The sequence below is a fragment of the Solanum lycopersicum genome, chromosome 4 (genome assembly GCF_036512215.1).
Source record: "Solanum lycopersicum chromosome 4, SLM_r2.1".
NCBI classification, from domain to species: Eukaryota; Viridiplantae; Streptophyta; class Magnoliopsida; order Solanales; family Solanaceae; genus Solanum; species Solanum lycopersicum.
This window is the reverse complement of record NC_090803.1, coordinates 64,675,395-64,700,375: the sequence shown is the minus strand read 5'-3', so window position 1 is coordinate 64,700,375 and position 24,981 is coordinate 64,675,395. Positions and strand designations below refer to the sequence as shown.

The 24,981-nt window shown below is 31.3% G+C and overlaps 2 protein-coding genes and 1 long non-coding RNA gene across 4 annotated transcripts; 2 read left to right on the top strand and 1 right to left on the bottom strand.

Moving 5' to 3' along the window:
* Positions 1 to 6,917: 6,917 nt before the first annotated feature.
* Positions 6,918 to 15,848, top strand: LOC101261324 (QWRF motif-containing protein 2). Of its 2 annotated transcripts, none has more exons than XM_004238050.5 (7): positions 6,918 to 7,260; positions 7,417 to 8,995; positions 10,561 to 10,680; positions 11,251 to 11,367; positions 11,444 to 11,533; positions 15,260 to 15,367; positions 15,492 to 15,848. In XM_004238050.5, exons 2-7 carry the CDS (start codon positions 7,472 to 7,474, stop codon positions 15,564 to 15,566), a joined length of 2,034 nt encoding a protein of 677 aa, XP_004238098.1. In that variant the 5' UTR covers positions 6,918 to 7,260; positions 7,417 to 7,471; the 3' UTR covers positions 15,567 to 15,848. The 2 variants fall into 2 exon arrangements, with proteins under 2 accessions (XP_004238098.1, XP_025886629.1); XM_026030844.2 differs by having other exon boundaries at positions 7,137 to 7,260; positions 7,397 to 8,995.
* Positions 15,849 to 19,317: 3,469 nt separating this feature from the next.
* On the bottom strand, positions 19,318 to 20,396 carry LOC101261022 (LOB domain-containing protein 38-like). Its single transcript, XM_004238049.5, has 2 exons — positions 20,121 to 20,396; positions 19,318 to 20,010 (listed from the first exon to the last, which is right to left on the bottom strand). The coding sequence occupies exons 1-2, from the start codon at positions 20,302 to 20,304 to the stop codon at positions 19,580 to 19,582; spliced, it is 615 nt and encodes a 204-aa protein (XP_004238097.2). The 5' UTR covers positions 20,305 to 20,396; the 3' UTR covers positions 19,318 to 19,579.
* Positions 19,904 to 20,939, top strand: LOC138347869 (uncharacterized). Its single transcript, XR_011220428.1, has 2 exons — positions 19,904 to 20,043; positions 20,118 to 20,939. It is a non-coding gene; the product is annotated as an uncharacterized lncRNA (long non-coding RNA).
* The last annotated feature ends 4,042 nt before the right edge of the window (positions 20,940 to 24,981 follow it).

Genomic DNA, 24,981 nt, shown 5'->3' with positions numbered 1-24,981 from the left:
AAACACCAAAGCATATAACTTTGGATAGTAGTTACGGTTATTCAATTGTGTACAATGTTGAAGTATTGAATTTAAATTTCATATGCTGATCATTTAATTATTATTTTTTACATATATAATCACTTAAAAGATAATTGTTAATAAATAATTAACCATATATAGAAAATGAGATTAATTAATAAATAGTGTGCCAAAATCCTTGTTTCTTTAGCTAATGAAATACTTAAATTATCATAGATGAAAAATATCATATGAGATATACCCAATCGTTCATTTTCCCCCTTGTACTTTGTCTAATCGTTTTCCTCAACTACCTAACAACACATGCTAGATATCATTGAGAATATATAGGACAAAGTTAAAAGTGAGTTGTCGTCGTGTGACTGTTTCGTTCTTAACTAGAGTTTAGTAATTTCGGATTGAGCTTTGAGTATGGAGAAAATTATGTTGAGAGCGTCTGCAATGCGCCATGTGTATTTAATCACAACTCCATTAAAGTGAGAAACAAAAAAATATATATATTTTGATCGGTCACTCAAAATACTTATATTTGCAATTAGATGACATCTTACTAAAAATATTTGTTTCATACTCGATAAATCATGACATAATCAATTACTTTTTCCCATTTTACCCCTATGATTAATATGGCCTTTGGAAGTTTAACCAAATTCTAAAAATCCAAATTTATTTTCTTAAAGAGGCTAATTAGTATGAATAAAGAACAAAAGAGTAAATTTGATCATTTTTCAAAATAATTTTTTAATTATCATATAAAATAGAAAGTATCGATCTAATATTAGACGGAGAAAGTAATTGGTACATATATTTGATGCTTTGCCTTTGCCGTAGTAAAACGTTGGTCCAAGTTCCAAGTAGCAATTTGCTTTCCCTAGCAAATAAGTTAATTTCCGAAATTGCGTACGCAACGCAAGGAATACTTTATCCTTTTGTTATTTTTGTAAATTTAAGGAGCATATATTATATGGTACAATATCGCACTTTTCCCATATTAAATTCTCTGTCAATTCCTTCAAGTCAATAAAGAATATTTATATCATCAAAGTCATATAATACTTGACATGTATGTAATACATTTTACTTACATTCTAAGAAGGTCTGATTATAAATAACCCTTCGTCTCAAAATATTTGTTATGTTTGATTTTTAAGAGTTTATTCGATTAATGATATAACTCTATATTTTAAAAGTAAAATATTTATATTTAAAAAATATATGAATTATACGATAAGTAAGAATTCTTCTCATGTCGACATGGTGAAAAAATCGATATTAAAATATTAGTCAAAGTTTATGTAATTTAACTCTCGAGAAGTGAAATATGACCCGATCGACATTTTGATTAATTTGAGGTGCATAACCATAATGATCACTAGCAGTGGAATCCAGAAGAAAATAAAAGTTGGGACATACACAAAGTGAAACTATGACCAGTAATATTCATATTCTCAAGTGAAAGAAATAAGAGAAATATATTTCTGATAAGAATAAGTATTTATATAAACACATTTATGTTTTGCTAGTTTTTTTATTTAGTGTTTGATATCAGTATTGAAATTTGATTAATTTGAATTTACATTGACAGGACTAGAGCTCCATTCACGAGGAAATGCTCGATCTCTAGAGTCTGCCAATCATTTTTCTATATCTAAAACCACTCAAATGTGAAACTTATAATAAAAAAAGGAATAACTTAATTCACTGAACCAAATACTGGCGATCCATATAAAAAATATGCTAGCTATATCCTCCAGACTAAAAGGGTCTGATTTAAGTGAAATGGAGAAAGTGAGGTTCTTGTGAAGAAAAAAAGAACAAAAGAAAAGAAAAAGAGATGGGCTACAACTAGCAAAACACAACATCAATTAAAGCATTGCAAGATAATGATAAAAAAGGAGGAGAACTTTATAAGTATACGTAACATACAATACACTACGAGTACTCTTTCGTTTTTATTTATATGATTTAATTTGACTTTGAAAATTTACAGCTTAAAATTGTTGAAAAAGAAGAAAGTTGACGATTGGAACAGGTCCAACACGTATCTGCAGCAAGTGTGGATGAAGAAGGAAGCTGATGATTGAAACATGTCGAAGGAACAGGTCAACGAAACTGATCGACGAGTTTACAACACTGTTGTAGAATTTGAGTTAGGATTAAACTATTAATCGATTAGGTTGCTACTAATTGTACTAGTTGAAGTTGATTAGGATTATATTACGACTATATTTTCAATCGTTAGCTTCCTTCTTCTTCAACAAAAATAAGTCATAAATGTTTTTTTATGTACTGATAAATCATCCTACTAAAAATAAAAATAGTCATTTTAAAATTACTAAATATAAAAATATGTCATTCTATTTTAAACTGATTAAATAATGTGTCATATAAATTGGACACGATGAATAATACACTAATTATTTGTGTTGCTCTCTCATGCTCTATATTGTATATATTTCGTTAAATTATATTATTTTTAAAGGATCATACATGCACCCGACGATATCTCAAATTTTGAATAACATAGTATAACAAAACATATCTATGAATTTAATTGATCTATGTAAGCTAAGTGGGGTGAGTTAGGTTCCTTGCATTGGAAACAAACCATGTTTATTGCTATTATTATAATTAGTTGTTTCTTTTGAAAAATAATTACATTTGGTTAGGTGATAATATCTTCGAAAAGCAATCAGAACTAGCTGAAATTAATAAAACACACAAGAAAAAATGATTAATAACCATAATGATGATTACTTTGTGAAAAACTTATCGGTTATCATCATAATATTTATTCCTATATCTCACTAGCACTAGAAAATATTTAATTTCTTAACTACGCGAATATATATGGAACAAATGTTCTATTTTGTTTGTAATTATTAAATCGACATTATTGATAAAGTGTGCTTGAAAATTTCTTTAAAAGAAATTATCGCGATGTAAATTATGTTTTTTTCTCAAAATATCATTTGTTTTTTCTTAGCCAACCAGCAAAATAATGAATTTATAAATCGGATTTTTTTACCCAAATAAAAAGGAAAAAGATAAATAGTGAAGTGGCCACTTCACTTTATATTATAAATGATGCTACAACACATAAAAGAAAGAAAAAAGTTCTAATAGAAGTTTCTTGCTAGCTAAGGCATAATTAAAGTATAGATAATGCATGTGGTGGTGTCTATATGATGGCCTTCTCTTTTTTGTTCATTTTTGGGACCTCAAATGGTCCTATAAATTATTTTCCAAAGCTTAGTAATTTTGGCGAAGCTAAAATTTGAAATTTATGAATTATATTTAAATTTTTTTTTGTAAGTTATCAGGTTTTAAGCAAAATAAACGATATATATTTGATAAATTTCACAAGTCAAAAGGTTTGGATTAAAACCAGAGACGAAGAGTGGAGACAATATTTAAAGCTTATTGATTCTGAATTCTAATGTTTTTAAATTAATGATTTCTAAATAGATAATTTATACTTATTAAATAAATATAAAATTTAAACAAAAAATATAAGTTTGAATGAACCAACAACCAACACACTAGCTTCGCTCCGACTAAAACTATTGAGTTTGGCTGAATTCATAAACTCTAAGCTAAACTAGCTTCCACTTAATATATATGATCAATCACTAATTATAATACATAATTAGGCAATTGAGCCAAAATAAATAAAATAGGAATAATTAGGCAATTGAGCCAAAATAAATAAAATAGGAATGGTTGGGCGAAGTGTAATCATCAATTAGCCTCTCGTGACTCTAATTAAATGACAAAAGTTGTACCAAATCGTAATTATCTTTTTCGTGATTAAGAAACGTGCATTGTTAAACAATATAATGCATCGATCTAATATTCCTTAACTACTACCACTTATGAAGTAAATTATTTACTATTAAATATTTATATATACCTTATGCTTTTCAAACAATATTTCCTTTTAGATTCTTCTTTTTCCTAAGGAATAGGTAAAGTTACATTTATTTTAATTATACATATCGGACAAAACGATATTTAATTTCATCAGGTATATAATTGAATTGTTTTTAGATATCTCGAATGGTTTTATATGATGTAAGGGAATCCAACTAACTAGTTAACTTAGAAAAATGCAATTAATTATTTATAATAATTATTAATAAAAGTGGCTTAAGATCAAAACAAAGTTTTTTATTTTTTTTGCGATAATTAAAGCCATCTTTTTCAATATGAAGGGAAGTTTATTTGTCTATTGAAAGTTTGTTTGGCTTTAGCTATTGTTGAAGTTAATGACAACTTTGCTTAATTTAAATGTTAATCAAATAGTTATCTTTTTCTAAGTTTGTTGAAGACCCTTTGTTCTCCTGTTCCCATCTTTGTTTACTTCTCTCTACAACTTTTTCTTTATATGTTAATTAAGATATTGCGTAATAATTGTAGTATAAATTTTTAAATCGCTCAATTTCATAGAATAATATTGTGACAGTGTAAAATTAAATAGTTATATTAGATCCTTAAAAATCATTAAAAGTAACAATTAATATAACAAATTGTTAGTCTAGAAGAAGGTAGCTTACACAAACCATTTGACTTTTTATCAAAAGAAAATAATTACCATATAGTAACATTTCAAACATATATTTCATGACTTGAATTTTATTCAATTTTTTATATATTCAAATATATACGTACATTAAATTCATACTGTGATATTCATTTATTTCTTCAAAAAAAAAATAATTCAAATTTGCCCTCATTTGTTGCGTTGAAAACGATATCACAAGGTATAAAATCAACACCTACAAATTTTAAAAAGAAACCCTAACATGTGGTATATTTATTTGTATAACATATTTTTAGTAATTTAGCTTTTTGTTGTATTTTTAATGTATAGACCCCAATATGCATGGTATGGAAAATACAAAATGAATTTGGTTGAACTGATTTTTCAACACTTTAATTAATTATTGTTCTTTGCTAATGTTTTCCTTACATAATAAATATCAAGTAGGATGGAAGTCTATTGGGGTGGGTGTGTTTGGTTGTGTTGGGTAACTATTAATTACATAGGCTATTTGTATTAAATTTTCTCACCTTACAAAAAAAAAAAACAGATAACAAAATGTACTTACTATATGATCGTTCGATAGTTAATGAGGAGCTATAGAATAAAAAATGGAATAATTAAAATATATATATATATATATATAAAAAATCCTACGTAACTGATCTCTGTATAAAATAATACGTACATCAATTTTCTTATAATCAGTCAATATGATATTAATACAAATATAACTATAATCGGCAATAAAAAATCCTTACAAGCTTAAAATTACTAATATCTCAGGATACAATACCAAAATGACCAAAATTCTAAACAAATAAGGTTAATAAATTGAAATTAAAACTTACTTTTAGCTTATCTAGTGTAAAACAAAACGTATATTTTACGTTATACAATTTTATCACATTTTACATTATAATGCAACAGTTTAAATTCTTTTACCCAGAATATGAATACTCGATCGAATCTATCAAGAAGCTAACGGCTACAATGCAACAATGTTTATCTTATTTTTAGTCGCATTAATCAAATATCTGTTGTTTAAATTATATCAACTGCAATTCAATCGTTATTTAATAATGATATAACTTGTTCGCCAATCAAACTAGCCCGTGATTCAATGTATATGATTTAAATTGGATTTAGGTCATTGTTGTGAATCATGTTTGATTCAATGTGAATCACAACTTGTGATGAATTATGCTAATTTGGTAAGGCATGTATTAATGCATGTAACTACCTATATGATAGTACCTTTTGCATGGTACTTATATTATTTATATCACTGTATTAATTTCTTGTAAAAATCCCGTGGGTAAATTTAACTATTTACAGAAAATAATTATTCACAAGTAGCTATAAACATAATTAGAAGTATATTAATTAAAACACGTTCTAAAATTTCCATTTTGTAACTATAAAGTTTACAATAACTTTAATTGTCACGTGTCGGTACTACTTGTTTTGAAAAAAATTAAAGTGGTCTTTTTTAACTTTTTTTTTTAAAAAAAACAAGCACATGCTTATCAATTTTTATAATTCGTGATTCAGAGCAGTAATTGAAAATATATTAAAAATCGAAGGAATGCAAACTATTAAAAATTAATATAATATTTTCGACTCTATCTTGACCATTATAAATATATCTTAATCGTACAAATAAACTTTACTGTTTATCTCATTATTCTGAAAATAAATGAAGATTAAAACCTACAATTGATACTTTTTAGACCTTTATTATATAAGAAAAAACTTTTTAGGTGAGGCTCAAGATTACTCCACATTTTTCCGTTGAATCACAACTGGTTTAAATTTTGACAATTATACTTTTTTTTTTTATAAACGTTCAAATACCTTATTTTTTAACTTTATTTTCTATGTAAATAAGACAAGTAATAATACAACCCAACAATTGATCCAAAACTTACACACCGAATTAATTAACTTGATAAATTCCATTATAAGAGACATAATCTGTGCCGCGAGTACTAATTATTAATTACAATGATTTAATTAATTAATCAACATAAATGTTCGCTTCTAATGATCCCGTAATTCCATTTACCTACTTTAAATTGTTTTTTTATAAGCACGCTTTGATATTCTATCAGAAATACTAATAAACAAACAAAATGCAATACTATTAAAATAATAATAAATTAGTAAGATAAGTTATTTAATATTCATGTAATTTACCTAATCTGTCATTAAAGTATCAAAATCAACTGTCATCAACGTGACGTTTCTCTGAAGATTCAACAAAAATACAACATTTCTCCGAAGATTCAATAAAAATACAACATTTCACTCCATAAGCATTCCACATTAGCCAAGTTTAAAAATAAATTACATCTCAAAAAGTGATATATTAATCATCTATTCTAATGAAAATATTAATAACAAATTTCAACAAACTCGAATTATGATTTATAGATCATATCAAGATAAATTTATGATTGGTTCGAAATTTTCTCGCTAAAATACAAGTCCACCACATCAACGTGCTTACTGTACAACTATAAAGGGTGGCAGTACAAGTTCTTAATGCATTGCTTTTTTTTAATCACATCGAAAACGCAGTGGGGGACGACAGTTATGCTCGCAAATATTTCCTTCAGGTCCCACTTTCTCTCTCCTCTTTCTTTCTCCTCCGCGTATATTGCTCGCCGGCGTTCGTAACGGTCATATTTCCGGTATGTTTCTCTCTCTAAAAATTACAAAGTAAAAAATCTCTACATTAATACAGGCATTATTAATACACATACTATTAATTTCAGATTGTAGTAGTAATCTCTTCGTATTTTGCACTTTATTACTCTATAAATTCAGCTGAATTTCTGGTGAATTAGGGTTTTTGAGAGGGTGAATTTTTCGGAGAGATGTGAAGAATTGTGAGAAGTGGCAATGGTGGCTGCAGTATCAACAACAAAGCCCAATCAGAAGGTCACATCTAATGGTTTGAGTTACCAGAATCCGAAAAGACCGCCATTGTTGCCTTCAGAAGCTCAGAATGGACCTTCTAGAAAACCGAAATCTAGAGAGGTTACTTCAAGGTATCTTTCGACTTCTTCTTCATCTTCTGTCTCAACGACGTCGTCTTCGAATACTTCGACTACTTACTCTTCATCGTCTAATACGATTGCCTCACTGAGGACTCCATCGCCGATGGGGACTAGGACGGTTCGACCTGCTGCGACGCCGGTTCAAAATTCCGGTTCAGTTAAACGGTCACAGTCGGTGGACCGGAGACGACCGGTAACGCCAGCGTCTACGGAGAAGTCTGCTGCGGCGAAGCAGCTGTTGAATTCCAGTAGGAGTTTATCCGTTTCCTTTCAAGGTCAGTCTTTCTCTATACCTGTTAGTAAGGCAAAGCCCCCTCCTGCGACGAACAATATTGGAAATGTGAGGAGGGGTACGCCGGAGAGGAGGAAAGTTACTGCGGATTTTGTCACGCCGGAGAGGAGGAAGGTTTCTGCGAATTTTGTCACGCCGGAGAGGAAGAAAGCTACAGCGGATTTTTATACACCAGAGAGGAGTAAAGTTGCGGCGGAATTGAGCACACCAGCGAGAGATCGGACTGAGAATGTCAAGACAAGTGATCAGCATAGGTGGCCAGGGAGGTCAAAGTCACTAAATTCAAGTTTTCTGACACGAAGCATGGATTGTGGTTCTATTGACAAGCCTAAATTTGGATCCGGAAGTGTCACTAGTTCGTCAATGAAGTCGGTGATTGATATATATCATAGAGCTAGAATTGAAGCTAAATTGAAACCTCAAAGTGATAATGATGAGGTCGATATGAAGTCAGCTTATGGATCAGCTATGTCTGCTGATACATTGGCTTCAGATAGTGAAAGTGTCTCTTCAGGGAGTACTTCAGGTGTCCATGATGGTCCGAGTGTTATTCATGGACGAGGAGGTCCCCGTGGTATAGTTGTGCCTGCTAGGTTTTGGCAAGAGACTAACAACAGAATCAGACGAGGGCCAGAACTTGGTTCTTCTATGGACAATGGCAATTTGAAAACAGTGGCTTCTTCTAAGCAAATGGGAAACAAGAAGTTTCTGACTGATAGCCCCAGAACATCAGCCCGGGTTGTCCCAGCTTCTAGAGGTCTAGGGTCTCCTCTTCGAGGGGGTCTAAGACCAGCATCACCAAGTAAGACATTGACACCATCTGCTAATACTCCTTTAAGAGGGATGCCAAGTCCTACAAGAACAAAAAATGGTTCCATGGGTTCAACATCTAATAATTCATGTATCATGCCCTCAATTTTGAGTTTTGCTGCTGATGCAAGAAGAGGGAAGGTAGGGGAAAACCGGATAGTTGATGCACATGAGTTAAGGCTTCTATATAATCGGAACCTGCAATGGCGATTTGTCAATGCACAAGCAGAAGCTGCTCTGAGGGCACAGACAACAACAGCAGAGGTAAAAAAATTTAAAATGCTACTAACTCTTTAAGTGTTAGTGAGGACATAGTTCATATACAAGTTCTTTTTGTTAGACAGTACATAGACATTGCTAATGAAACATCATCTCAGATTTTACTATCCCTTGCGAACTTTTGTGGTGAATGTTAAAGTGGAAATGAAATAAATCAATCAACTATAGCTCAATCCTAAATTAGCTGGGGTCATATGGTACACCCATCATCCCACCTTATTAAGAGTAAAGTGTAATTAGATAAATGAAAAGTTGCCATAATAGAAATGCATTATATATATTCCTTATTAAGAGAGTGTGTGTGTGCGCGCGCGCGCGCGCGTGTGTGTATATATATATATATATATATGAGGAGGGTATGATGAATTATTTCATGGCATAGATGAATTGCATTAAGAAATAGCAATAGACTAAAACTTTTGGAGGTTCTCATATCTGTTTCACTCGTCAAGTAGATATAGGAATCCCTCAACCTGCGGTTTGAACTGGATAATAAATATATTATGCTTGTTGTTCTTTTTTACTTGAACTTTTTATGGTTAATTGGACAAGTTCAATATACTGTTCAATTTGCGTGCTTGAATGGGATAATAGACATATCTGTCTTTATAATCTAATATTCTTTACTTGAGTATGAGTTCCTATTCAGGCTTTGTATGATATGATGAGTAATCCACCGGTAGTTATATAGTTGGTGTAAACTCCAATCCATTTCAAAGAATAAATACATGATATGTGTTGTTTCTTTACTTGAGATTTTATTGTCAATTAAACCTGTTTGTTTTATGTATATTAATAGAAATCTAAGATATAAAAGTTTTCACTTGCCAGTAAATTTCATCTAGACACTTGAACTATGTCATATCTCTATTGAGCATCTAAACATGTAATATGTCAATTGAGCATCTAAACATATAATATCTCGATTGAACATCTAAACATATAACAGTGTGTTCCTATTAGATATTTCCAACTCAAAATTTTAAAAAGCTTTGGCACGTGTTCTCAAGTGCTCTTTGCTCAAAATTTTATACACATTAACTTCAGTAAGTCTTAAAACCTCATTCATATTCCATTTGATGTTGATATGTATAGTCGAAAGAAGAAGACATATTTAGTGTGATGAACTTATCTACGTAATGGGCGCTGGTGAACCCACCCTTAAGGGGTTCTCGATGAAATAGACAGGTGCTGAACAGACGATAGTTCGATGTCTAAATGAAATAGTAACATCCTTACCAAAATATGTAATAAACATACTTACCATTCTTCAAATGTGATAAAACCAAACTTCAAATATTAGAATAAAAACTGTAAAAAAGGTGTTCCAATAATTTATCATCAAGTAAAATTGAAAATATTTACCGACCCGCTGTCTTAATTTTCCTATTACACCTCTTACAATTATACTCACTAAAATTGATGCATAAACTGGCTGCAAGTTTTTTCTGCCCATGAATTAATAGTGTAAACTGAAAGCTGTGGTATAACTATAGACTAGAATGCTGTTGAAATTTCGTGCCATTAATGTGAAACTATCCGTTTACTAGAGGACCCTGTACAATGCTTGGTTGACGACTTTAAAATTGCGGCATTCTGTGAAGTCCAAAAGAATTCAGCTGCAGCTGCTGCGGAAAAATGTGAAGCTGCATTCCATCCTCAAAGGACAAGTAAGCCCTCTTTTAAGTTCTTCTGCCTCGAACCAAATTATTTTGCATATGTTTATATACACATCTTATACATCAAATGATATGCTTTTAAATACACATGCATCAATGAGATAAACCATTTCTCGAGTACAGATACTTGATAAACAAATCATGTATGTATTTAAAAAGAACAAACAAGAAACAAGAGTACACGAGGTAAATAGTCTATATATGATGTGTAGGAAGAAAACTGAAGGCCTGAGGGTTGAGGGGGGGGAGCTATGACACAGAAATTATGATAGTTAACGCATGAGCCAATGCATACTATTTGGTCATTTCTGTAGATAACATTATATTGTTGAATGAAATAACTCTTGCTAGTTACAATTATATTGTTCCCCGTTATATCTCACATTTGCCTTCATCATGCACCAGAGGGGAGTGCCTGCACTGCCTAAGATGGTTGTTATCTTTTTATATGCTGTGAAATGAGAAGTAAATATTCATCGTCTGATTTCTTGTTTTAACATTTGTAATGTGTACTTGATTTGTCTATCTTATCACCCCTTACTCTTTTTTTGGACATTTCAGGGGCCATGTTTGGAAAATTGGAGTATGATTGATGGAGACCATTGCAATTCATTGTCAGGGACCATATGTGCTCTGGAAGCCAGCACTATTCGTCTCCCTGTTGTGGAAGGAGCTAGGGTACTTTTTCCCTTGCATTCTTTTCGATTTGGTATTACCCTTCAGGAATAATATTTTCTGGTTCTATCATCTGCAGGCAGAAGTTCAAAATGTTAAAGATGCTATTTCTTCAGCCGTTGACGTGATGCAGGCAATGGGATCCTCAATGTATTCTTTGCTGCCCAAGGTATTTTATTCTTTCTGGTTATGGTTAGTAGACTTCTATCTGTTTTCGAGTAGTTGGAGGGGAAGGAAGTAGGCCGTGAGCTTGGTCAATTTGCATAGCCACCTATTTTGACCAGGGTGTGTTTTATCTGAGATGAGAAAATGGCAAGTCTAATGCATAAGAAATAGGGAATTTTACACAAATTCCCGAGTGTTGAGAGCTAATTACATCCTGTCCCTACTCTTTCCAAATTATGAGAATCTCTTCAATTTGGTGGAATCCGGCTATATCCCAAAACGTCATCGAAATACATCACTCAACATATACATCGCATCGGTTTAGGGTACATCACTTGATGTCCCGATACATCGCGTATAGTGATGTATTGGTCCGATAAATTGCGTAAAGTGATGTATTACGTCCCGATACATCGCGTATAGTGATGTATTGGTCCGATACATTGCGTAAAGTGATGTATTACGTCCCGATACATCGCGTAATGTGATGTCTTTAGTCGATATATAGCGTAAAGTAATGTATCCCAGAATAGGAGAGAGTAGGGATTTTTATAATTTTTTCTAATGGTAGGAAATTTTAGAGAATATAGTAAAATAAGTTGTGTATTAGGTAATTTTTCCTGAAAAATATCTAAACTGGTCAACGACATGATTTCCTGTATTCTAACCTGCTTAGCAAGTATTTAGAACAAGAAAAAGATGACAGGACTGAGGTGCATGTAATAATAGGCCCACTTGCAAGAATAATGTCAAATTACTTTTAAAGTTTAGTTTTATCTTGGGATATCTGTTCCTTCTTTTTCCTTTTTATCTCTTGAAGTTTATCTGTATTCTTTGGGAGATACTTTTAGAAGCCAGGGAGTGAAAATCAGAGGTGGAGCAAGGATTTTTAATTAGGGGGTTCAAAATTTATAGAAATAGTAAGCCGATGGGTGTTCAACATCTACTGTATATACATATAACTTATTTTAACCATGTATAAATAATATAGTTTTTAGCCGAAGGGGGTTCGAACCCCCTTCATTAAGGGTAGCTCCACCCTTGGTGAAAATTATAAAGAGGAGATGCTTCCTTTAATTCCTTCTCTACTTCTAAGTTTGTGCAATGTTCTTAAAAGTCCTGGCACCTAAGGGTGTGACCTAGCATGTTGGTTAGCTAGTGACTTCTATCCATCTACTCAAATTCTTGGTGAATAAAGTTATCCTATATCTGTTTTGGGGGGAATTGTCAAGGGATGTGGTAGCTAACTCAAACACCACCATGTTCAAAATAATCCTGTAAATATTCCCTCACCACAGGGAAACCTTGAGAATCTATTTCAACATGTGAAACTGTTTTGTTTCACGCGATAACCACGTATTCTATATATTGCAAAAATGCATTAGATGAAGAACGAGAGCTTGTTTATAAAAAAGTGGGCCCTTACCAGTTACCACTGCTGCGAAAGGCTTTTTGGGAGTGTTCCAAGGTGAGGTATCGACAACATTCTGACAATAGTGTGAGAGGTTACACCGAGAACCCAAATGCTCGGGTGTACGCCACAAGTTCACCTCAAAAATGGTTTAACACTGAGAACCAACTGTTTAAAATCTGAAAATCTTAACCCTTAATGCCAGAAGGGATGAATTCTGGGTGAAAGATAAGGGGTTGATGATGATAATAAGGAAGAAGGGAAAGTGATGACGAGGAAGAAATAGAAGCCGAACTGAAGAAAAGAGGTCTTCGTCAGAGGACCTTGGTTGTATATATGACTAGCTATGGAGTAAGACAATAAAACCAAGTATGAAGCTACTGGAGATGGAAATACACACTTCCCTTCTGGCCATTGAGAGACTCTTTTTTCTAGTTTAATATTCTGAGAGTCAATATGCGCTGTCTAAGTATAGACTTGTAGATCTTTTGGGAAGGTAATATTATGAGGAAGTGCTATGGATAAAATAAGGTAAATATTGACTCACTATGGAGAAAGGCAGCTAAAATTGAGTATGAAGCAATTCCAGATGGCAACAATAGACTTTCTTCAGGCCTTTGAGAAACCTTATTCTCTTTAAACATTTTGAAAGTGAGTGTCAATGAGAAGAGTCGTATAAGTGCAAGCTAGCGGCTAGGAACTTTATTAGGAAGGTAATTTTTTATCAGTAAGTGCTATGGATAAAAAAAATGAAGAAACCATTGTTATTTCTTGAGTTGATTAAATTGTACTTAAATTTGGAATGAAATGATAAGCTTCACTTGTAATTTTAGCTTGGTGGATGACAATGGACTATTTTGCCTAGTATGACCCCAAATTGGTGTTATAATTTATTTTTTCCTCAAATAATCTAAAGAAGTTTTTCCGGAGAAAAGAAGAATCTAAAGGAACTTTAAAGAAATAAAATTAGTATTTTGATAAGAAAGATTTATTGTTTGTGAAACTATATTGCTAAAGACACTAGCATTCCCCCTCAAATTTTTGTATGTTTTCTATATATGTACATTAGTTATTCTACTAGATGATGCAATCTTTTTAAAATTTCTACAATTTGTTGGAGTTTTTTTTTCTCTATAATTTAAAATATATTAAATTCAAAATTCATGGGACTTATGTCCCTTATCCTAGGCAAATTAGATAAAAATCTAGTCTTTCGCCATGGCCTTTTAAATCATCGGCACTTGCAAAGTGCTTTCTCAGTAGTTGAGCCTCTAGTGTTTCTGTTTGCCATCTCGCTACTTCTTTCTACTGGTATTATCTTAGGTTTTAGTTGATCACTCTCACCGACCTAGTACTTTTCTAGCATCGATGCGGCAGTTTGCTACTACCCACCTTGGTGGATGCCATTCAACTTCTTAATTGTCTTCCTTTTTGTCCCAAGTGTTGTATGGCCTAGACTGGTTACAAGTTTTTCTGCAGTAACTTCCTAGTCCTGTAACTCGATTTGATTGAGTATCTTCGCTCTATTTGTTGCAATCCATTTCTTCAAGTTTGTTCCACTTCCCCACAACTGCACCTCTCCTATTGCTAAAAAATTATGTGTCATCTTTCCGTCCTCTTTTTGCTTGAATTCTTCTGCACGACTCCCTGGTGCATGATATCGTTGCTCTCTGTTCATGGTTGATGATATCAGCCGGGATTAATTCCTGCATTAAGCTTTCTTCAAAACTATCTGCTCTCTTTTCCCACCATTTTGTAGCAGTATTTTCTCAGACAGAGCATCTCTGTCGTCGAGTTTAGGAGTGATCACAATGTGTTTTCAACCATATATTGTTTTTTTTTTGTTGAAATTTGTTTAGTGTGACTAGAATGATACTTTCAAATAACCTATCTCCACACCACCAAAACTAACTTTTTATCCATTTTACAATCTGCAAAAATGCGGCTCCCAGTCTCAACAGATAGTCTTTGCTGTGATATTACTAACTTGTTGATGACTACTTGTCCCATAACTTTGACCAGTGAGGTATCTGTTGTAATATTTGTGTCATCTTGTTGACATCTGTGATCAAAACTAGTTCCTTCTTTGGGAGATCAGTAAAACAAAAAGCTTAGTGCTTGAATTTATTTGTAAAAAAATACTTGGTGCTTGAACTTAGAACCTACTTTTCTTATTTTCTGTTTATTTCTCAATGATTCTGATCAAACTATGCCTAGTACTCAACTCGTCTTGTCAGATAATATTCCAAATTTCCTTTTTGTATCTCGGTGCATTTCCACTTGGATTTCTTTAACATGGTTAATTATATACGCGTACAGGTAGAGCAGGTGGATTCTATGGTATGTGAGCTTGCAGATGTAGTGGCTAGCGAGCGTGCTTTACTTGATCAATGTAGAGATATCTTGTCATCAATGACGGCTCTACAGGTAACCCTTGATTTCCCTCTATACCTAAAGCTTTTGAATTAAACCATTCAAGTAATCATCATTTCTACATCATACTTCATATCAAAAGATCATTGTAAACTGACAAAAGTTTGTAAAACAACAGGTGAAGGAATGTAGCCTGAAGACACATTTATTACAAATAAAAGACGCGGTTTGTTGCTCAACAACAGAAGTGTAAAGCTGATCTTGTTTTGACTGCTTAACGGAAAATGCTAACATCAAAAGGGAGCTCTTCTTAACCAAACAAAGTGACGGTAATATGATTTGTGTAGCTAGAGTTACTTGATTCAGACTCGTTGAATGCTGCTGCAATTGCATTTTGTATGCATCATGAGTAGGAAATTGCTGCTTTTGTAATGTTTCATAGCAGCTTATATCTTTGGTTTATAGCATCAGAAATATTTTACACGTGTGTATATATATAAATATACGTCCATGTAATAAATGGAAATTCTTTGCACAGGCGTGAGCGACTTGTCATTTTTATTGTTTTATCTCAGGATAACTAATTTCGATTCTATTAATTCACCATCTGGCAAGGATAACTTATCCCGCCAATTACTGATCTTAGTACAATACTAAATTTTTATTTCAGGACTATTTATGTTTGACGATCTCACAAAATGACCCATATAGTTGTTTTCGACTCTTTAATTTGCTAGAAATATTAAAGTGATTAGATCTATCTTTTTGCAAGTGTAAACTCTTAAAACGTGTATGGTTTACTTTAATTTATGGCATTATCAATAAGTGGTCATTAAAGTAAAGGCATTCAAGTTAAGAAGTAGAGTCCACTTTTTATGGGACAACTTGTCTCATCTTCGAAAAATAGGCCATATACATTTTCTTTTTCACTGAGTGATTGCTTAGAGATCTTAATTTATTATTTGAGTCGTTTTTCTTTGGATGTTGGATCATAGCTTTTAAGAACTCTTATTTTGTATTTCTCTATTCACTTTTACCAAACTAATCCTTCCGTTCATTTTTACTTATCACTTATTTCTAAATAAATTTTTATTCTTACTCGTTACTTTTGACATATCAAGAAAAAAAATCTTATTCAGCATTAGATATCCATTTTAAAAATCATTTTCTGAGACTTAATATTAAAATATCATTTAATAGGAATAGATTGAAATGATTTCAATGTATCCTTTTTTACCTACTAGTCACTGGACCACAACATTAATTTTTCGATTAAAAATTTCATTCATTTCTTCAACTTCTTCGGATCCAATATCTTGATCTATCATTCAATTTGATCATTGTGTATCGGCATTCGGCCCCCATATATCGAAAATTTTAAAAAAGTGATAAAATTATTTTAAGCACCGATAAAATTGATGTACTGAAAAAGAAATTATTCCTTCCCTCCTACATATTGATCCCCAATTGTGTTGATATCAATTATATTTTGTCTCTTGAATATATAATTTTATATAATGGGATGATTTGTGAAGAGAGGGGAAAAAATATATATATTCTAGAGCTAACCATATATGTTAACCATGGTTAAGTATTTTGTGGAGAATAGAAAAAGAAAAAAACATTGGGTGGGATGCGGCGAGAGGCAAACGCTAAGCGAATCTGCTTTTGTTTCGAGTACAAAAAAGTGATGTGGTTTTCCACTGATGAAGGTGGCAAACTAAAATGTGGGACCCTTGATGATGTGTTCCCCATCTCTTTTGAATTCTCCACCCCACCCCCTCCTCCGATCTATTTTTTTTCGATAAATTAGAAATAGTTTCTCTACCTTTTAAATACAGACATACAATTGACATATGTGATATCTTATATCTTTATGGACCCAATTTATGAAATTATACGAAATATATTATTATTTGTTTGTTGGTTATTAGAGTAACACATAAATTTATTTTTTTTATTTTCCATCTGATGTTTAGCATATGAAGTAGAGTTCGATTATTTTGGATTCGCAACGCATAGAACTCCGTTTTATGAAAATATTTCTTACTAAGAATTTTTTATGATTTACGACTCCAATCTGAAATATTTGATTAAAAATAGAGCAATTACATTCCTCACACTATTTAGTAGTATTACATAGGTTGTTTGTTACATTGTTCCATACCCAAATGAGCAAAAGAAAAGGATTGAAAAAAAAAGTGTTTTTATCCTTTATTTGTTTTATGTATCTTAAATTTGGATGGTTGTGAAATTTCTGAAAGATTTAAAAAATAATAATAATATGGTCTTAAATATTAATGGGTAAAGGACAAAAATCACATACTTTTAAGGTAAATTATTATTTGGTCCTTATAAGTTTATAATTATAGAAATCCTTCAAACTGATACAATAATATAAGCGCTGATACATTATTCTGATTCACGAGATACTTTAATCGTTAAGTAAAATACATTATATTTTATACATGACACAGTAATTTGATGTACCTTTTATACATGATATACTAATATGATGCGCGAGATACATTAATTTGATGCCGAGATACATTAATCTGATGCACTGGTACATTAATCTTATACATGAAATGAGAAATTTGTAAAAACTAATAGGGGGTAATGGTAATAAGAGAACTTAAATGTGAGATTTCTGTCATTTTTCCAATATTAATTACTTTTATTAAGAATGACATGAAAAATATAATTAATTATTTTTAAATGTAGAAACGTGTCATTCTTTTCGAAACGAAAAAAAAAAATTCACATACCCTAAAATGAAGGGGGTGTTACTTTTAAAATTCGCATCCACATGCACACTGGAGTGTGCCTCCTAAATATTGTGAGGATGAAAATTTTGGAAAAGAATCTTAAAACAAATGAGTAAAAGTATATTAGAATACAATACTTTCTTCTTTTTTCCCCTTGGATTTGAGATTGTTTCTATAAATAAACCCTATGCATGTATAAATTTGCATGTTGACTAACTATTGGTTATAATGAGAGGATTCGTCCCTTCGATGGAGCTTTAAATATTTGATAGATATTTGATGTTCTCCACTTATGAATTCTTTCCTTCTTCAATGTATAGCCCTTTAGCTTTTTTTATGTAAGTTGAGTTTTGAGTGATAAGATTTGTATAGTTCTCATAGATATTATGTTTGCCTCTTTATGGTGACAACTCATGCTTAATCTTTCAATAAATCGATGATTGTGATATGTGCCTAATTATTCTCAATTGTAGTTCACTCTTTGTTCAACTTGGGAAATTTTAAGTTTTTATTTCTTTTAAATAATTTATTTGATTACATCGGGGGAAGGGAGAGGAGGGGGAGAAAACGCTAGTGATGAGATTTGAATCCTCCATCTTTAACAACAGTACACAAAAAATTAATTAAATGTCAAACAGTAAAACTTAATCTCGAACAAAGCACTTACAATAAACCTTATAATAACTCTAGCAATTCTTTCAAATTGTGATACTAAAAGGGTAGTAAATGATTTAATTGAAGTTCCAAAACAATGTAAGCACTAGAAAATTTTTATAATCAAATGTCGTTCATTAGTTTGATCACAATTTTATGCCCAAAATGCCCAAAAGGAAACGTTTTATTCCTTTACTTCTATCAATGCGCAAAGCTTCTTTTCTTCCACATGAAGACTTCATGATAATAAGTAATAAAGTTGATATTACTACTTCGAATATGAACGATGTTTGCAATGATCATGGTATTCGAGTCAACTTGAACACACATTTAAAATTTCATAAAATATTGTTACTTCAGCTTGAACACAGACTTAAAATTCTTTTCAGTATTGTTATTGCTTGAATACTTCGAATATCAACGATGTTTTTTGTGGCGACGATATTCAGATCAGCTTTAACTCTTATTGATTATTCCATTAAGTATTTTCTACATACTTTGTACCAACTTGGAATTTATAGGGAATTGATTGTATAAAATGTAATTAATTTGCACAATCCTATAAGATGAAACAAACATTACTTGTGAAATATGAAGGACAAAACATCTTTATTTCATTCATATAAGTATAATATATAGTTTTATTCAGCCAAAAAAAGATGGTCAGTTTGACACTCCAAAAATTCATGTTTAGATCATTACAGTTTCCGATTTTCCATCTGAGTTTGAACTCAAAATATCAAACTCAACTGGAAAACTACTAGAGCAATATTAGTTATTTATTTCTACTTTCTTACTCAGTTGCGATAGCAACGTCATAAATTTTATAGCTAAACAACAAAATTCAAACGAAGAGATTCAGAAGTTTCGGTTCTTCCCCTTTCACACACTCTGCATATCCATATCCACTATCCAAACCCAGCGATACATCCGATAACTCAGTCTCCGAACCAAAACACGACGACGTATTCCATCTCTTCTCCGAACTGATCCACTCCATTCCCTCAATTTGTTCCGATCCGTCTATGAACATAGAATCGGATTTGTTACAGAACTGGTTTGGCATATCCCACGCGCCGCCGCATCGGAAGGAATTATCGAAGTAAGGCGGAGTTAAAATCCCGGCGAGAACCGGCCGTAGATTTCCACCAGCGAGAACCGTTTGCACCGCTTTTTGACACACGTGCCAGTTCCCCGTCGATAAAAGCCCTACCGCACCGGTCACTGGATTCACCGTCCTCCCACACGCTTCAAACAACAGCGATTTAAACAAAGCTACAGTAACGAAAAGTTCATCAAATCAGCCAGGTATATAGAAATAATTTTTTCAATTACTCAGAAACCAGAACTCAAATTAAGTTGTAAGGCGTGTTTGGTAACAGTACCAGGTCTTCGATTTTGGGGAACAGCGGCGATTAAGGACATGAGATCGCTACGGCCAAAAAACTTAGAGACGAAAAGAGTAGCGTTACCCTGTGCTTGAGGATCATCAATTCCATCCAAACAAGTCCTTAAGGTACAATTATCACTGCATCTTCTTCGTAATACTCTGCAGCCATTGCAGCTCATTTTTTTTCTTCTTCTTCTGTAGTTCACGTTTTTTCTGCTTTAGGGGGTGTATGGGTAGAGAGAAATGATGAGGAAGACGATATAATATAGACAAGTGAAAGAGAAACAGAGTAACTAACTATGGTTAAGCAAGTGTGGTTATTGTCCTAGTAGAATACAGTTGGTGGTGATTTTAAAATAAAAAAAATCATAAATGTGAAATCGCAGGATTCATAGCAAATGAAACTATAGTTATATAGCACAATTCTAGAAATTATAGCTATATAGCTTTATCATATCTATTATGTCTGTTATTTCAAAAAAATCTAAATATAAATAGTACTTTTTACATATAAAAAAGATTGAATTAATTTGACTTGACATGAAATTTAATCGTCAAATCCTAAATTTAAATTATATCATATGTATTAAAATATTTTTTAATATCGTGATCTTAAATATGTAATGTGAAACTAAAGTTAAAATATTACTAAATTTTTTTTTTTAAGAGAGACTGAAAAAATATAATAAACCCCTGAGCCCTCCTTCCTTTTTGTGTAGGATGTAGCAAAAAGCAGATTTAGAATTTCATGTTATGTAAAGTACCACGAGATTTATTGCGTACTACTAATAATAATGAAGTACAAATTGGATAATTGTTTGATTTATGTGTCATATACTTCCCTTATAATTTATTTAAGATTATTATATTAATTAAATTATTTTTAATTCTTTAATAAGATATTTTATATTAATAGAAATATTGATTATAAATATTTAAAAAAAAATAACTCAAACGAGTGGAGGAAGATGGTAGTACAAGTGTAATAGCTAAGGTACATGTAAGTTATTAGTATTTTCTTTATCCCAGAGTAATTATCACGTTTCATTTTTTAAGAATCAATTTGATTAATTCAAAACTAAAATCAATTAATATTCGATAAGAAAAATGAAAGTGTCTAAATTATTATTTTTGTTGTGTGTCATGTTCCAAACTTTGTTTTCGAACGGCTGCGTGTCTCCGCAACTTAACATCACAATTTATAACCTCTACAATTGGATTTTTGGATTATAAATTAATGGCTTCTTTCTTCTTCTTTTTTTAAATTTCAATTCTTACTTTATAATATGAGATGACATTTGAGTCATCCTATAGTCCTTTTGTTTGTACTTTACCACTGGTGCAACTTTTTATTCCACTCAATACATCAACTTGGATGTGTTTTCTAAGTTGGTAGGCTCATTCTACTTCCTTCTTCCACCATTCCTTTTTTTCTAATTGAGGAGACTTGTAATAGTTCTCTTTTATCATACTTCAACTATGAACAGGACAATCACAACTCATAATGCTTACTTCATTTTTTTAGTAGAGATATTTGGTCCTCTTGAAGTTTATGGTGCAAATAGTAGTGCCTCTATTTGGTGGTAGAATGTTGTCTTACTTATTTTTAGTAATCGTGGTATTTTGTCTTCGATTTTTATTACTATCAACTGTCTGTTGTACTTCGCTTATTAAATTATTTGTTTTGCCAAGATTTCTTCACTTCTCTGTTATTTCTTTGATCTGTTGTGATTTTTTTCCCTATCTTTTGGAAACAACAACTACAACGAAAATAACTTTTAGCGGCAATTATTATTGAAATTAATAAAGAGTGTTAAAGTCTTTATCGGCATTAGTTAAGTGTCATTAGAACCAATGTCGTCAAAAGCCTTTAAAGACATATACAAAGACTGCTAATTGCCGCTAAAAATACATGTTTAGCGACAATTAATTCATGATTATTTTTAATGTTGTGAACTTTCATACCTTTTAAGATAGGAATAAGATTTACATATAGGATACCCTCCTCAAATCCTGGGATTACACAAAGTGTATTAGTAGTAGCTACAATATACATCAAGAGAAAAAAAAAGATAACAAACTCTAATTGCTTAGAACAAAAATTAGAGATCTCTCATTTAAAGACCAAAAATCAAAGATCAACTCATTTAATGAAAAAATGGAGCAAGTAAATGTCCAATGTCTTCAGTGATTGCTGGGTTGGGTTGGGTTTACATTGGGCTCAAGTCTTGTGTACTTATTTTGAAAGATCAACTCATGACTCTGTTTGGTGTTAATAGATGGACCAACAGTTAACATTTTGAACAGGCCTTAGTCCAAAATATTAAGCCCAATTATAACCAAATGATGTAGAAGCAACAACTTGGGAAGGTTGGATCCCCCTAAGCCCAATAACTTAATAATCTCAAAATTGGAACCATCTTTGGAGTAATTGCACTCATGGTTAGTTATCACTTATCATCTAATCATTTAAGTTATATTCAGTGTTCTCAAATTATTTGTTATTTCCTCCTCCTCATATTAGTTAGAGAAAATTTTAGAAATAGCAAACATAATAAGATATAATAAGGTTCTATAACTGTAGTTTCAACAATTGTACTTCGTAGTTTATAGTTGTGTTTACTTTGAAGGCTATGTTTTTGTATATTTTTACCCGTTTGTATATATTGCATGCGAATATACAAATAGGATACAAATTTGGTATTTATACCACAAATTTTTCAGAACTCTGTTTGTATATTTCGTTTGTCAATTTACAAATATGATAATTTTTATGAATTTATCATAAATCCTATACAAATAACTAGGATAACATATACAAAATTCTGAATTTATAGAATCAGAAATTGGATTATACAAATTTTAAATTTATATAAATTACGTGAATTATACAAATCAGGGAATAGCAGGAATGGGAAAATTGTATTGGATGAATTACAATTATCTTAAACAATAGCTATAATACTGCATATAGGCTAAATATTTGCTATTTTTCGTAATTTTCCCTACTAGTTATCATGTTTTATTTTCAATTTAACTACGTTTTGATGTTAAACTAAATTTAATTAGTTTAATATTTTAAAATTACAATTTATATATTTAAAAACTATACAAAGTATACTATAATTTTCAATTTTTCTTTTATTAATATGTTGACAAGTATTTTAGGAGAGAAACAGTCTAATAGTTGAAATTGTAGCTATTATTACCACACACTATATAAGGAATTTTATAATAAAATAAAAATAAAGCAATAGTAACGATGTGTCTTATTTCATCATAAGAGGAAACTAGGCATTAGAGATTTTTATTTTTTTTAAAAGAAAAACATCGCTGAAGGTTATTGAGAAAGGCTTAAAGATGTTAAAAGGAGCTTGTCATATTTATTGTCATTTTGCCAAATAGTAAGCTTAATATTCTTTGGAATTAATAATTTAAATTTGAGTTTTGTTTAAAATAAATTTTGGATTTTGAATTGAATGTTTCATCATTGCAATTTATAAAGCAAATTGAAGCTCGATTAATTTAAATTTATTTTACATAATTATAAAAAAAAAATTATATTCAAAACTCGAACCCGAACCATCACATCTCGGCCGGCCATCTGGTAGATTCTCTAAGCGCGTATCACTATTTTAGTGATGGCTGTGCCGACCTAACTATCTCCAAATGGCAATAGAATTTTGTCAAATGAACCCAACAAATTATGTTCCTTTGCCAGTCTTTAGTGGCCAACCCCTCCAACATCTTCACTCTTTTAGACACTACTAGATTCTTCCCTTCTTGTGATAATTTTAAATAAAAACAATGGGTAATCTGTCAAACGTAGGGCCTGTTATAGCTTTTTTGGTTCACTAGCTTTGTATAAAATTATTCCATGTGGTAGTTCATGACTTTCTTCTTTGAATTTCATCTACATTCCTAAACTTAAAGATGTTATAGGCATAGCATGACATCTATGAAAGTAAAGATATAATATTTGAGTCTAACTTAACTTAAAAGCTAAATTATGGGTAGAGGATTACTCAACTCCATATAAGCATATCACTAAAGATATTGTCCCAACCAATGTGAGAATCTAACTCACTCTCACACTCTTTTTCATGTTTAGACCCAATTGCAGCGTAGATTGGGAGCCTAAATGGAATGAACGTGGCATTGATACCATGTAATGATATGATATCGAAGCCTTATCCAACCTCCAAAGCTAGCTAATGAGAATAGGATTGTTCAAAACCATATAATCAGACCACAAAAGTGGTACTCTAACCCAATCTAATAATATCTATTAAATTGCAATCAAAACAGTGATCATTTTATTTAAACTCTTAAAGTAATTTCACTATTTTCGACATATGATAAAATAGATAAAATTTTATCAAGAGATTTCAAATATAATCCTTAAAAATAAAAAAGAATTATTTATATAATACAAAATTAAATTAATCAAAATTCTAACATAAACATTAAATAACTGGAATCTTGTTGAAAATAAAAAAAATTCAACAAGAAGGAAGATCTATACAAATGAAAAAACTACCACATGATGAGCACCAATATCAAGCTCTTTAAGTTCCATCATAACTAAAATTATGGCCAACCAATTGGCAACTAATCCGGTTGGCATTTTGTTCTTACTAAAGGTTGTGCCTATGCCGACTTAGTACCTACCTAACTAACAATCTCTTAAATGGAAAAACTAATTTTAGTTAATTGGCCATAAAATTGTTATATCTTTATTCATTATGCACTACAATTTAACATATTCGTTGTCAATTACATAATTCAATCAAATTCAATAACGCCTCAATCAATTATAACATATTGTATTGTTAATTTAAATTGTATCATTAAAT

Excerpts from the sequence above, each read along its gene's own strand:
- LOC101261324 (XM_004238050.5), top strand. The coding sequence starts at position 7,472 with ATGGTGGCTGCAGTATCAACAACAAAGCCCAATCAGAAGGTCACATCT. Across the intron at positions 10,681-11,250 it reads ATTCCATCCTCAAAGGACAA|GGGCCATGTTTGGAAAATTG; the intron begins GTAAGCCCTCTT and ends TGGACATTTCAG. Across the intron at positions 11,534-15,259 it reads TGTATTCTTTGCTGCCCAAG|GTAGAGCAGGTGGATTCTAT; the intron begins GTATTTTATTCT and ends ATACGCGTACAG.
- LOC101261022 (XM_004238049.5), bottom strand. The coding sequence starts at position 20,304 with ATGAGCTGCAATGGCTGCAGAGTATTACGAAGAAGATGCAGTGATAAT. Across the intron at positions 20,011-20,120 it reads TCCCCAAAATCGAAGACCTG|CTTTGTTTAAATCGCTGTTG; the intron begins GTACTGTTACCA and ends TCGTTACTGTAG.